The sequence below is a fragment of the Prosopis cineraria genome, unplaced genomic scaffold (assembly GCF_029017545.1).
Source record: "Prosopis cineraria cultivar Desert tree isolate PC_DT_omini unplaced genomic scaffold, ASM2901754v1 PC5, whole genome shotgun sequence".
Taxonomy (NCBI): domain Eukaryota; kingdom Viridiplantae; phylum Streptophyta; class Magnoliopsida; order Fabales; family Fabaceae; genus Prosopis; species Prosopis cineraria.
Genome location: NW_026555336.1, coordinates 31,684,155 through 31,696,416, shown reverse-complemented (window position 1 = coordinate 31,696,416; position 12,262 = coordinate 31,684,155). Strand labels below are relative to the sequence as shown.

General features: G+C 33.5%; 2 protein-coding genes across 3 annotated transcripts; both read left to right on the top strand.

Moving 5' to 3' along the window:
• The first annotated feature begins 1,113 nt into the window (after positions 1–1,113).
• LOC129311554 (ceramide synthase 1 LOH3-like) lies at positions 1,114–6,475 on the top strand. 2 transcript variants are annotated; one of them, XM_054953893.1, is made up of 8 exons: positions 1,302–1,440; positions 1,567–1,668; positions 2,340–2,569; positions 2,709–2,864; positions 3,449–3,634; positions 4,907–5,091; positions 5,497–5,574; positions 5,888–6,475. In XM_054953893.1, the coding sequence occupies exons 3-7, from the start codon at positions 2,379–2,381 to the stop codon at positions 5,526–5,528; spliced, it is 750 nt and encodes a 249-aa protein (XP_054809868.1). In that variant the 5' UTR covers positions 1,302–1,440; positions 1,567–1,668; positions 2,340–2,378; the 3' UTR covers positions 5,529–5,574; positions 5,888–6,475. The 2 variants fall into 2 exon arrangements, with proteins under 2 accessions (XP_054809869.1, XP_054809868.1); XM_054953894.1 differs by lacking the exon at positions 1,567–1,668 and having other exon boundaries at positions 1,114–1,440.
• Positions 6,476–11,246: 4,771 nt separating this feature from the next.
• LOC129311915 (uncharacterized) lies at positions 11,247–12,262 on the top strand. The gene has a single exon (XM_054954411.1). It carries the CDS (start codon positions 11,346–11,348, stop codon positions 12,138–12,140), a length of 795 nt encoding a protein of 264 aa, XP_054810386.1. The 5' UTR covers positions 11,247–11,345; the 3' UTR covers positions 12,141–12,262.

Sequence of the window (12,262 nt, the reverse complement as noted above, 5' to 3'; positions counted from 1 at the left end):
AGCCAATATTCATAATTTTAAAATTTATTATTTTATGTATTATCTCATGTCTTTTGTGCTTAATCACCCAATTTGGAGTGAATCCAAACCCTTTCTCTACCACATTATTATCCCCAGTTGTCCTTTGTAATTTTTTTAAGTGCAAGAGTTATATATTTAGTTTTATATATTTAATATATTTATATTTAATCAAATTATATTAAGTGAATCTTAATATATTAATAAAATCGATAACAAAAATTTATTATAAAATAAATAATTTATAAAAAATTTACATATTTTGATTGAATTGAAAGCAAGTAGATTAAGTATATAAGTTTTTTTAATCGTTAGATGAATATAATGATTTAGATAAGTTTTCAAAATTACTAAGAGCCGATTATCCCTACATACCCCCACAGGTGCATTCATGTATATATTTTATTTTACCCTCTAATTTCGTTATTTCCTTAGATATTTAGTATTTTTTATTTCACACATAAAATCCATTTTAAGTTTCTAATTTTAATTTTTTTTAATACTTGCATCGTACACAACATTCTCTTTCTCTCTCACTCTAGCTCTCTTTGACTCTCAATTTTTTAGTTGCTTAATTCTCAATTCTTAACAGAAAAAAAATTACTTTGTTTAAATGGAATGTATTCTTTTTTCCCTCTTTCATGCTATCTTTTTACTGAAATTTTTCGATCTCAATCCCATCCTAAAATAAAAATTTCATTCTATTCTCTTTTTCAAGATAGGACACAGGATATGATTATTGCCGGCCGTCTCATCCCATCCTGTGCAAACTATTAGTTCGAATTGTATTTTTTCTAAAGGCATGTACTTGAAAATACTAATTTTAATTATTGATATAAAAAAATTGTTCTATTTAAAAGTTATAAACCGGAAAGTTTATCTCAATTTTCAAATCTGACATCTCACTTTAATTATTATCATCGTTCAAAAACCAGGCGTTGATGCAAAAATTAAGAAGCCTTCTTCTGACCTGAAAATTCAAAAACCTTGAATCTTGACCTTTCTCAGTTCCTCGCTGGGTAGGGGCAATTTCGTCATCGAAATTCGGGAATCTATATAAATACCCTCTCAGTTGCAGCCAACATGAAGATTATAATCAGGCCATCCCACATTCGAGTCCAAACGAACATTTACTTCCGGTGGTGGCCTGGAGTTTCGTTTCATCTGCAGCGAGATAAAAAGCCTCATACCTCTCCCATATCTTCATGCATATTAGCTAGATTGATTCATTTCTTTCTCCTCTTTGTTTTCCGAGAAAATTGTCTGAACCTTCTAGATTCTCCCATGGATTGGATTCGGCAACTGAGCTCCGTTGACTGGCACCATGAATCTTACCCGGCCTATGAGGATTTCGCCATTCTTCCCTTCTTCGCTCTCTTCTTCCCCTCCCTGCGCTTTGTCCTCGACAGATTTGTGTTCGAGGTATTGTGTTGTATTATTAACATAACGATTTTTTGCCACGTGATCTGGAGCTTTTGCTTTTACATATTTTCCTGGAGATTCGTCTGCTGTGAATTTTCTCCTTATGAACTGATTATGATTTAGCAGACGGATCTACTTCCTTGGATACTGGTGAATTGGATTCGTTCTTGCTGCTTTCTTTATAGCTCCAATTGGATGAAAATAGACGAGCGTTCAATTCTACAATAGGTCTTGTTTCGGCTTTAACTTGATATTTCTTCGAATTCAGCCCTCACTCAATAATCTAACTCAGCTGCCTTACGTATTTTTTCTTTCTTTTCCTTTCTATTATTCGAGTGCCATTTTTAAAAATAAATATTGTGCATAATTTTTTTTTTTAAATGTGCCTACCGATGCATTTAAAGCATGGTTCGACTTGATGGTTTTTATAGGAAACAAAGCATTATTCAGACTATTTCCTTCTCCAATATTTTGGCTTAGTTAAAGCCCGTGCCAAAATTGCTTCAGTTCTTTGTATAATCTTGGTAAGCAAACGAATATGTAAAGTCGTTGACAATTCTACTTTTCTTTTACTCGAGCTCAAGTTATATGTTCCAGAAAAGTCTAGGAAATTGATGGTCCTTAGTGATGGCGATCCGGTTACTTCTCAACCAGTATTCTGACTCCTGTAACTGTCTTTCTGAATATTCATGTACCTTTGCTGCTGAATTTATCGTTCCTTTTATTGCTTATTCAGATGTGCGTTAACAAGCTTTTGGCTTCTCTTCTATTTTAAAATTTTATATTGCAATTAAACTGAAATAACTGGTAAAACTTGCCCAACCGTAATTTCTTAGGTTTGTCAATGTTTTGAACATTTTAATTTTGTTTGGTCGATGTTAAGTAAATTCTATTTACAGAAAGTGGGCAGGCGGTTGATTTTTGGAAAGGGGCATGAGATGCTGGATTTTGAGACACATGAGGGAAGGAAGAAGATTAGGAAGTTTAAGGAATCAGCATGGAAATGTGTTTATTATCTATCATCAGAAATTCTTGCTTTGACAGTAACTTATGATGAGCCTTGGTTTACTAATACAAGAAATTTTTGGGTGGGGCCAGGTGATCAGGTCTGGCCAGATCAAAAGATTAAGTAAGATTTTTTTAATTTTTCCACATTAATATGGTTATTCAGTTCCTGTGTGTTTGATTTATTTCCGCAATTGTTTGCCTACTTGTATCTTTTCTATTTAACTTTTGCTTATCAGAATTGTAACCTTTTGACGTTTCAGGTTGAAATTAAAAGGACTCTACATGTTTTCTGCTGGATTTTATACATACTCCATATTTGCTTTGATATTTTGGGAAACAAGGCGTTCTGATTTTGGAGTGTCCATGGGCCATCATGTTGCTACTGTCATCCTGATTGTTCTTTCTTACATTTTTAGGTATATTTTTCTTGAACTTATGTTTGTCTTGTTAACCAAGAATTTTAATTCTGCCGTTCTGATTGCTTTGTTATCCAAGCGTTCTTCAAGTTGTCATGGATTGTACTTTTGCTGCCATTATTTGTTTTGTGACTGTCTGATATGTTTCAATTTACCTTATCTCAAACTTCACAAAAAGTGTTAAATATCAAGATTCAAGAACATCAATGTCTGTTGTCTGTAATTTGACACATTTTACTTATTTTAACATCATCAAGAACAAGTTATATCATATGACGAATTTTTATTAGCTGTTATGTCTCAGTAAAAAACAGAAGGGGTGATACTCTTATAGGAAACTATTTGTAGTTAACCTTTAAATAGTTGGCTTTATAGTCAAATAAAAAGAAATTCTAGCTTGCATGGACCATGGACTGATTTTATTGAAACGGGAGGGGGAATAAGAGCATGAAGCTTACATGAAATCCTTTGACTTTATATTTGCATTTATGTGGTAATTATAGCTCCAATGCCAATATCATATATACTTTTGTTTAACAAGAAAATCATACAGTATTGTGTTTTCTTGTCATCACCCTTTTCAGGTTTGCTAGAGTTGGATCAGTTGTTTTAGCTCTTCATGATGCTAGTGATGTGTTTCTGGAGATGGGGAAAATGTCCAAGTACATTGGTGCTGAAATGATTGCGAGCATTGCATTTATTCTTTTTGTTCTGTCCTGGATCATATTGCGCCTCATTTATTATCCATTCTGGATCCTTTGGAGTACAAGGTTTGTATAAGCTGCGTACTTATTTCACTTGTTTGTTTTTTATCTTTGCCTGTTTAATGTTTTACTGTTAAGTTTTATTGCAATCTAGGGGCAATTTACAACTTCCTCATTCATTCTTAACAAAGTGGAATATGCACTAGTTTTCTCTCCCCACCCCCCCTTCCCAGCATTGAAAATGTACTGGTTGAAGTTCTTTGCAATTCAAAATTAGGTATTCTGCCTAAATTCTTGTCAACTGTTAATAGAACTGATGGTCTTCGAATAACTTAAGAGTCAATGAATCTATGGGTTGCGGCTAATTCTTCTTCTTGTTTTTTTTTTTTTTGGGGGGGGGTATTTGGTTGCCTTCTCTCTTTTTAAAAATTAAATGCGCAACATTGGAGGAGCTGTTTGGTGACTTCTCACATATTAAGGAATGACAACGGTTCATAGCCTGGTCCTTTTGCAGAATAGTTGCAGGTTTCTGGTTGGGCCATCCATCCATGTCATAGTATGCTAGTCATGCTGTCATGTTAGTTCCATTCATTATGGGGAAACTTTTCAATGATTTCTGGAAACAAAAGAAAATGATTTGTATACTAGTTTAGGAAGAATATTAAGTCATCTTGTGACAATTTTCTTTATGGTTTGTTAAGTCTTGGCGCTCTGTTCCTTGCCTGATCCCATTTGAACATTTTCTGCATTGGGATCTATCTTGTACTGAGTCAGAATTTGATGAATCCTGATATTTTATTTGAAATAGTTTGAGGGCTTATTTTTAGACTAGTTGGCCAGTTCAACTGTTCTATTTAGTTCTTCTTATGGTCTAAAAGGTGGATTATTCTGTATCAAGCGAGAGTTTTCTTTGGGAACCATTCTTGAGTAATGGGTTTATAGATTTACCTGGCATATGTCATCTATGTCGTGCTGTGTGGTTTCATACTTTCAGTCCATTAGCTTTCAATAGAAGCAGCCATGTATTAAATCAGTTATTTGTTTTCCAAGTTTTAATTTAGTAGGCATCAAATGTATTGTTGATCATTTTGTAGTTTAATTAAGAGAATCTTCAAAGCTGAATTTACAATGAATTAAATTAGAAAAATAAAACTTACTCATGAGAGCTTGAGACTAAATCTTTCAGCAAACTTCTTTCAGAAACAAAATAATACAAATATTATTTCTGATTTCGCAAAAAAATTAATTATTCAATTCAAGTGTGATGCTTGGGTTGTACTTTCTTTGTTCACGTATCATTTAATTCCTCTGAGTTGCTTGTTCTTTCCTCTGTGGCAGCTATGAGGTTGTACTCACCTTGGATAAGGAAAAGCATCCAGTTGATGGTCCAATATACTATTATGTGTTCAATAGTCTACTATACTGCTTGCTTGTACTGCATATTTATTGGTGGGTGCTGATATACCGGATGCTTGTTAAACAAATCCAAGCTAGAGGCAAACTTAGTGAAGATGTACGATCTGGTAAGTATAAATGTGTTTTATAGGTGGTTTCCTGACTTGAACAGGGAATAGAATCTGCAAATTCTGTTCCTCATGCTCTATGGAAGTAGGAAAAAATTAAGAATGATTGTGATTATGAATTCCTGGTTTGAGTTATTGTCTACTCAACACAATTTGATGTGTTTATTATATGGCAAAGGCATTTAGTTATTGTGTTTGTTAATGGTTAATTGTCTGAATCTCAATTTTGATTAAGATTAGCCTCAATTAGTTATCATGCTTCCAAGTAGGCTTCTATCTTAATTTTATTAAATGGAAATTTATTAATGCCTAAGTATGAAATATCCTTAGCTAGTTATCTGTTTCTTTTTCCTGGTGAATAACCGGTATCCGTCTGCATGTTTTTTCTCTTCACCTTCACTGCAGATTCTGAAGATGAAGATGAACATGAAGATTAAAGCAGGAAAGCAGGATTTGCATGGATAACCTAGACTGAAGACATAGGTGAGATTCAATTGGCGAAAATATACTATACACGATAGAGGACTTAAATGATGGTCTAATTTTAAAAGGAAACTGGAAATTTTGTAAAAATATTCCATGAAGAGCCTAGTTTTGACCCTTTCTCACACATTATGTGTTTTGTGTAGCCAAGTTTGTATTCACTAATTAGTTTGCTGGAATTTTAGTCAAACGAGACATTCTAAAATTCCTTTGTTAGTTGGATATAAAACCCCCGAAGATTACAATAAATTATCTACACATGGACTTTGTCACTGCCGTTAATTTGAGGGAGAGTTTGGGTTGTTTCTTGCAGATAAAGAATTGTTTAGATTCACACCTCTTCTTTGCCCTAGCCCTTGGCCACTATGACAATCTTGTGGATCAACGTAATCTCCATGTGGAGGGTTGTGGTTATACTAATTAAAGAGGTAGTAGATGGAGAGAAGTTTCAATCTTCTTCTAAACTTTTGGTTTACTTGGCTCAACTCTGATTTTCAGTCTGCAGCTCACAATTTGTTGTAATGATATTGGTTTTGCTTAAGTAGTTGTTCTCCATTCCTCATTTCAACGACGAGCCGTGAAGGATTTTGCTCACTTTTCTCTTGGGTATGAAGGATCATTCTTGATTTTCTTTTTCCCTTCTCTTTTTCCTTTGGATTCATTGTTATGCACTTGATTTATGGGGAGGAAAATTCTTAGACTTGGGTGCAAGAAATTACTTTCTGGCAGAGTGATCGAACTTAATGCTGAGGTTGTTTTAAGTTTCAATTCTTGATGGAAAGGAAAACATTTGGCAAGCCAATTGGTTCATCTTTGTTGCTTGATATTCAAACAGATACAAGCCATTCCTGGTTATTGTGCCACTATCATAATGGAATTTGCCGGATTCATCAGTGACTAATGATATAATGATAGTCTTTGTTTGCCCATAAAATGATACTGCGATGGTTTCATAGAGCAAGGTTGTACACAGGATAATCATCAATGAACTAAACAAATCGTGAAGAACATTTAAAATTTTAAATATGGTTCATTATATAGTTAAATTTAATTTTTTTTTGCCTGTTAAATTTATTTTATATCAGTTGGGCCTCAGTCACAATTCACAAATATAATTTGGTATATGAAGAAAATATATTAACCAATAAAGATTGGTCCAGTTGATAAAGATTTAGTCTATAATTCATAAAATCATAGGATTAAATCTTATTTTGAATGTGATGACTTTGTTGGTGGACAATATGTAAGTTTGGAGGTATGTTTTAGTCCTTATGAGTTTATCAGACTCAGCTCACCTAAACTTTCATTTAAATTGTGTTTGGTTAACGGCAAGGGAGAGGATGGAGGGAAGGGTTTTAATGATACCTTATTTAGTGTGTAAGAGTAGAAGAGATAATAAATAATTTACTAGTATATCCCTATATATTAGCTAATTTTTTAAAAATTATTCCTCATATAAAATATTTTTTCACCTTAATTAAATTATAATTTTTAAATGTTGTGCATTATTAATAAATTTTATATTAATTAGTATATATTGATATTGATTAAATATTATTTTTATATTGTTAAGCAAATGAAACAAAGAAATAAGGGAATAAGCTTGCCTTAGGGGTCGATTGATTTGTTGCAATAAGAAGACCCACAAATAGCTGTTGCTACGAGGACGGAGATCCAGTTGGGCGATGAATGACAATAATAAGGTGGGTTTAGTAAGGGGAAGGTACAAAAGGGAAGGTTGTGGTTGTTTCATAGGTGGCTTGCTGAGTGGCGACGACAATCATTTTTTATGAGTTTAGCTGTGATGGCTAAAAGTGAGAACCAGTCACATGTTGGAAGAGAATTAAAAAAAAAAAAAACATAGGGGTATTTATGAAATATCATTAAAAAACCAAGGGCAATATAATCAAAAATTTTTAACTTCCCTCAATACAAGGGGATCCCTTTCAAAAATTTTAAACCAAACAAAAGTAGGGGCTTTCCTTTTAAAATTTTCCAACCAAACACACATTTACAATATATATACATATATATTAGAAAAAAGAAAAAATTTAAATGGAGACCTTGATCGAACATATTAAAAAAAACTTTAAAATTTTTAAAATTTTACTATGAGACTCAATACTTAATTAAAATTAAATTTGTAATAGAAATAATAAAATTACTCTCATTTAAATGAATAACGTATTGTAGTTAAGACAACTTGTTCATTACTTACGAAATATTGTTAATTACCTAATGCTGCTTGTTTTTAACTTTAATTTAACTTGATTTTATTTCAAGTGTTAGTTTCATGATAAAATAACTTATTCATTCTTATACTATTTATTGTTCATTTACTTATAAAATATTATTTGTTTCCCGACTTCAATTATTTATAGTCCTTAGAATGAAATCAAGTGAAAATTGAATTATAAACAAGTGAAGTTTGGAAACAATAATATTCCATAAATAAATAAATGACATACAATATATGAACGAACAAATTATCTTACATGAAGTATGTTTTTCATTTAAATGAAAGTAATTTTATTATTTTTATCATAGATTTAATTTTAATTTAATATCGAATCTTGCAGTAAAATTTTCAAAATTTTAATTTTTTTTATTATATTTGGTCAAGCGTTTTTCATTGAAACTTTCCCTAAAAAACGTATACGAAAAAGGACTATCAGTACATGACTTTAAACCTTTTTTTTTTTTGGTCGACTTTCATTTGTTTTTCGAATAAGGAAAAGCGCTGAAAGAGAGCCAGTCTACAGTTGAATCAATACCCACCTAGATTGTCAGTCATTGAGTGAATGACTTCTGAGTTCTGACCAACTTGCAGGGCTATCAACCTGGGGCTAGTCACAAGAGCATTGCCGATAAGTGTGAGTTTCAGTTGAGCGGACAAATCGACAGGATAACCAACTTAACTTGCAAAAACGATTGGCAAAAGAAATTTCAGAGCAAGAACCGCTATTGTCCTTTACTCGATAAAATAATGAAAACTGAAAATTCCAAAGAAAGATTCTGATCATATCGATCGCACAAAATTTGGAATAAATAAATAAACAAAAGACAATAGGTTGTTGACACATGAGGAAAGTTAGGATCACAAGCATCCAATCCCTCAGCCCCGTTCCAATATGTTGTTGACACGTTGCTGACTAATTCTCTCAAACCATGCTTTACTGTAAAGTAATCTATCTGAAGACTTTTGGGCTGAGTTTTCATCAGTGCATTCTTTCATCCTTTGGAACCTTCCACTTCTTCCCCTAGGTGGAATCTAGGTGATGATTGAGGCATCAAATATGTAACTCACCTTTTCAACGTTAATGCTTTGTTTTTATAACCTTGTGGCACAGAATCTCTGCTGAAAGTGAATGGTTGCGAATTTGATCTGCTTGTGTCTTTAAACCATTACTATATACTATCTTTCTAATTGAAAGAAAGAAACTGGGACAAGGGAAAATGGAAAGAAAAAATAAATAAATAGAGAAAGAAAGAAAGAAAAGAAAAGAAAAGAAAATTTATTTCATAATGATAATAATATTCATGTCCACTTTAACCTCTACACTGGGAAAGCAAGGATGTTGCAGTATTTAGTGGGTTCACAGGTCCATAGATGGACCTATCAAAGTTTAATGGATGATCTTTTGAAAAGCTCTAAATCTCATCCCTACACACGTTTTTCTCTAGTCAAGCATTCAGGAAATTTTGCTGCAGACTTTCTTGCAGCCCTTCGCATCAAAGAGAGTGGAACCTTAGGGTTGGGTCTTAGAACCTTCACCCTCTCTCACTGTCATTTTGGATAGAGATTTCAGAGCTTTTCAAAGCGAACTGCAAAATTCAGCATCTGATCATGATCGTGAGGGATTGGTTAACTTTGTTATTTTTGTTCTATAATAGTATTATCTGATGCCTTTGCCTATGCCTTATGGTTTCAACAATTGCAATATATCCTCTCTTTTTTAGTATAAAAAAAAACAACAACAAAGGTTGAACTAGTTAGTAATAATTCGGCTCATAATTCATAAGGTCGTGAGTTTAAATTCTATTATTAATATAAAAATCTTATTGATAGATGATTTATAAGTATATATGTAAGTGTTTTTTGAGTTAGAAGATACACTCTTATTTAATTAATCCTAATATATTAGACTCACCTAAACTTTTATTATATAAAAAAAATATGTTAATGATAATGACCATTATTGTTAAAAGCCAATCTTGCGCCTTGCAACAAGTCTCGACTCAAATATTGAGAGGAGGCCCCACATCATGATTTTGAGAGCGAAGACTGTTTGGTTCAAAAAATGTACGTAACAAAATAACAAGTATTGGTAAAAATTTTCGAGTTTGGATACGTATGAATATAGAAAATATTTTTAAGAGAATTATTTCAGCTGGATAATGCTTGAATTTAACCCTATTAAATAATAATGTAAAGAAAACGTAAAATAACAAATGATTTAAAATTTTTCCTACGCCTCCGGATCTTGATTACTGTCCCAAACAACATGGAAGGAGCTTTTGAGACACCATAACCAAACAGACAAGTAAAGTCTATCATAAAAGCTCTTGGTGATCAAACAGTGTTGTTCGTTCGTAGCTTATGATTAGCCATCCTCCAGAGAAAACATTTGATTTTGTCATCAGTCGCCCAACACCAAATCTTGTTCCATTAGAGATGTTGCCTTTGAATAATGACTATCCTGTTCTTCTAAGCTTTTATAATCAGATTTAATGGACAAATTTTCATCATACCAAAGTCTCTAACAAATCCTATCAGGACCATTAAATTGACTTGGAGATCCAAGGAAGCGTTTCACTGTAAAACCCAGAAGAGTGGAATGCATTACTTCAATTCCACACACCTTCAATGAACAAAATCGGCTGAAATATATATATGCTTCTGAGTCAACATTTTTAATTAACCCATATGGTTGCTCCATATAGTTCATTATCACATCAGATATTTCTTGATGTTGTTAAATAGCCAAGTATGCACTTCTAGAGCTTATTTATATATTAGATTTTTTTTTATGGTGTTAAGCCAACTATGAGCTTTTGTGTGAATCATCACCCATTATATTGAATCTTTTCCCACATTTAGTTGACGAGAGTTAATAGTATGATTTAAAAATTGGACTTGGACCAGATGTTGTCTTGATTTTTATTGTTTAAATGATTTTTTTTTGCCCAAACCAAGTTATTAATGGATCGACAATTAAATTTGTCCGATTATTTGGTTCAATTTTTAAAACAATGATTAACAAGGACTTAAACCAATCATGACTGATTAATTAAAGTCAAGATTTTTTGGGGCAAAAACTCTAACCACTAATAATATTGTATTTTTAGGGTTCAAATTTGAAATATTTGATTAAAATAGCACAACTCATTTACCAGTTCTTCTAGAGTTAACATTAAAATGGTTGATAGTATATGGACTAACTTTGAAATTAAATGTTCATAAACTATAGGGAGCAACTTAGTAAAAAAAAATTATGGGGGTTGAAAATTAAAATAAACCACTTGAACTGGTTAAGTAAGTTTATCAAATTTGTTGCCCCATCCGACTTCCCTTGAACCAACCGAGATGACTTGGGCCGACCCAACTTGTCCCTCAAGAAAAAGTACTTTTAAATTCTCTCTCTTTCTTTTTCCGGCCCAGAAAAAAAAAAAAAAAATCATCGCGCCTTCCACGTTTATTGCCCTCGACCTGCTGCAGCAAGCTCAGCTACTGTAGAAGAAGAAGAAGAGGAAGAAAGAAAGATCCGAAAATGGAAGATGTTATTACAGAAGCTCCTCCTCCTTCCAGATTCTTCGAAGAAGATCTCAACAATTTCACTCCTCCATCACCTTCCCTTCCTTCTCCATTTCTCTTGTTCTCTGACCCTCACCTTCAATCCCTCCGACCTTCCCTCCTCATCATTCTTCTCTCTTCCCCTTCCCTCTATCTCTTCCACTCGCTCCCCCATAAAACCCTAATTGGATCCCTCATCCTCCCTGAGATCCCTCTCTCCGGCAAGTCTGTTGATCCCTCTCTCACCGATACCACCTGCAACATTTACTCTCTCGATTCTCATGATGCTGTTGTTGTCTCCGTTCAGTGTGCTGTCTCCCCCGAGCGGTCTCATTCTGTGGCAAAGCTTCTGGTTGGTGATCGGGTTGCGCCTAAAAGGGTTTTAATTTTGGATTCAATTCGGATCCAGAACTATCGCGGTCGGTTGTCGTCAGACGAGGCGTTTGCTTTTAAGCTGGAGACTGCGGCGGAGAGGAAAAAGGGGGTTGATGAGAAATTGTTAAAGGGTTTGGAGTATTATCCCTCTGGGAGCGTCGTCGATGGATTGAGTGCTGCGCTTCTGGGGCGATGCCAGATTCTGAATATTAGAGGAGTTCTATGCGTTTCTTGGCCTGAATTTGATGCGTCTGTGGTGTCTCTGGTGAAGGGTTTAGTGCAAAGAGATGTCTTACCTGGCTTGGACCTAAGTTTAAGTTATATAAAAGGTGATGAACTTCCTTTGAAGTTCGGTCGGAGTAAGGATCATCTTTCTGAATTTGATTTGTACGCTTGATGGATTAATTAACTATGACATTATGCTACTTAGTTTTCTTCTTCTGCAATTTTGAAAGATAAAATTTGCTCATGCGTGAGACTTCATGCAAGAATGAATGTCATATAACGTTTACTGAGTTT

Excerpts from the sequence above, each read along its gene's own strand:
- LOC129311554 (XM_054953894.1), top strand. The coding sequence starts at position 1,303 with ATGGATTGGATTCGGCAACTGAGCTCCGTTGACTGGCACCATGAATCT. Across the intron at positions 2,865-3,448 it reads GTTCTTTCTTACATTTTTAG|GTTTGCTAGAGTTGGATCAG; the intron begins GTATATTTTTCT and ends CACCCTTTTCAG. Across the intron at positions 5,092-5,496 it reads TAGTGAAGATGTACGATCTG|ATTCTGAAGATGAAGATGAA; the intron begins GTAAGTATAAAT and ends CCTTCACTGCAG.
- LOC129311915 (XM_054954411.1), top strand. The coding sequence starts at position 11,346 with ATGGAAGATGTTATTACAGAAGCTCCTCCTCCTTCCAGATTCTTCGAA.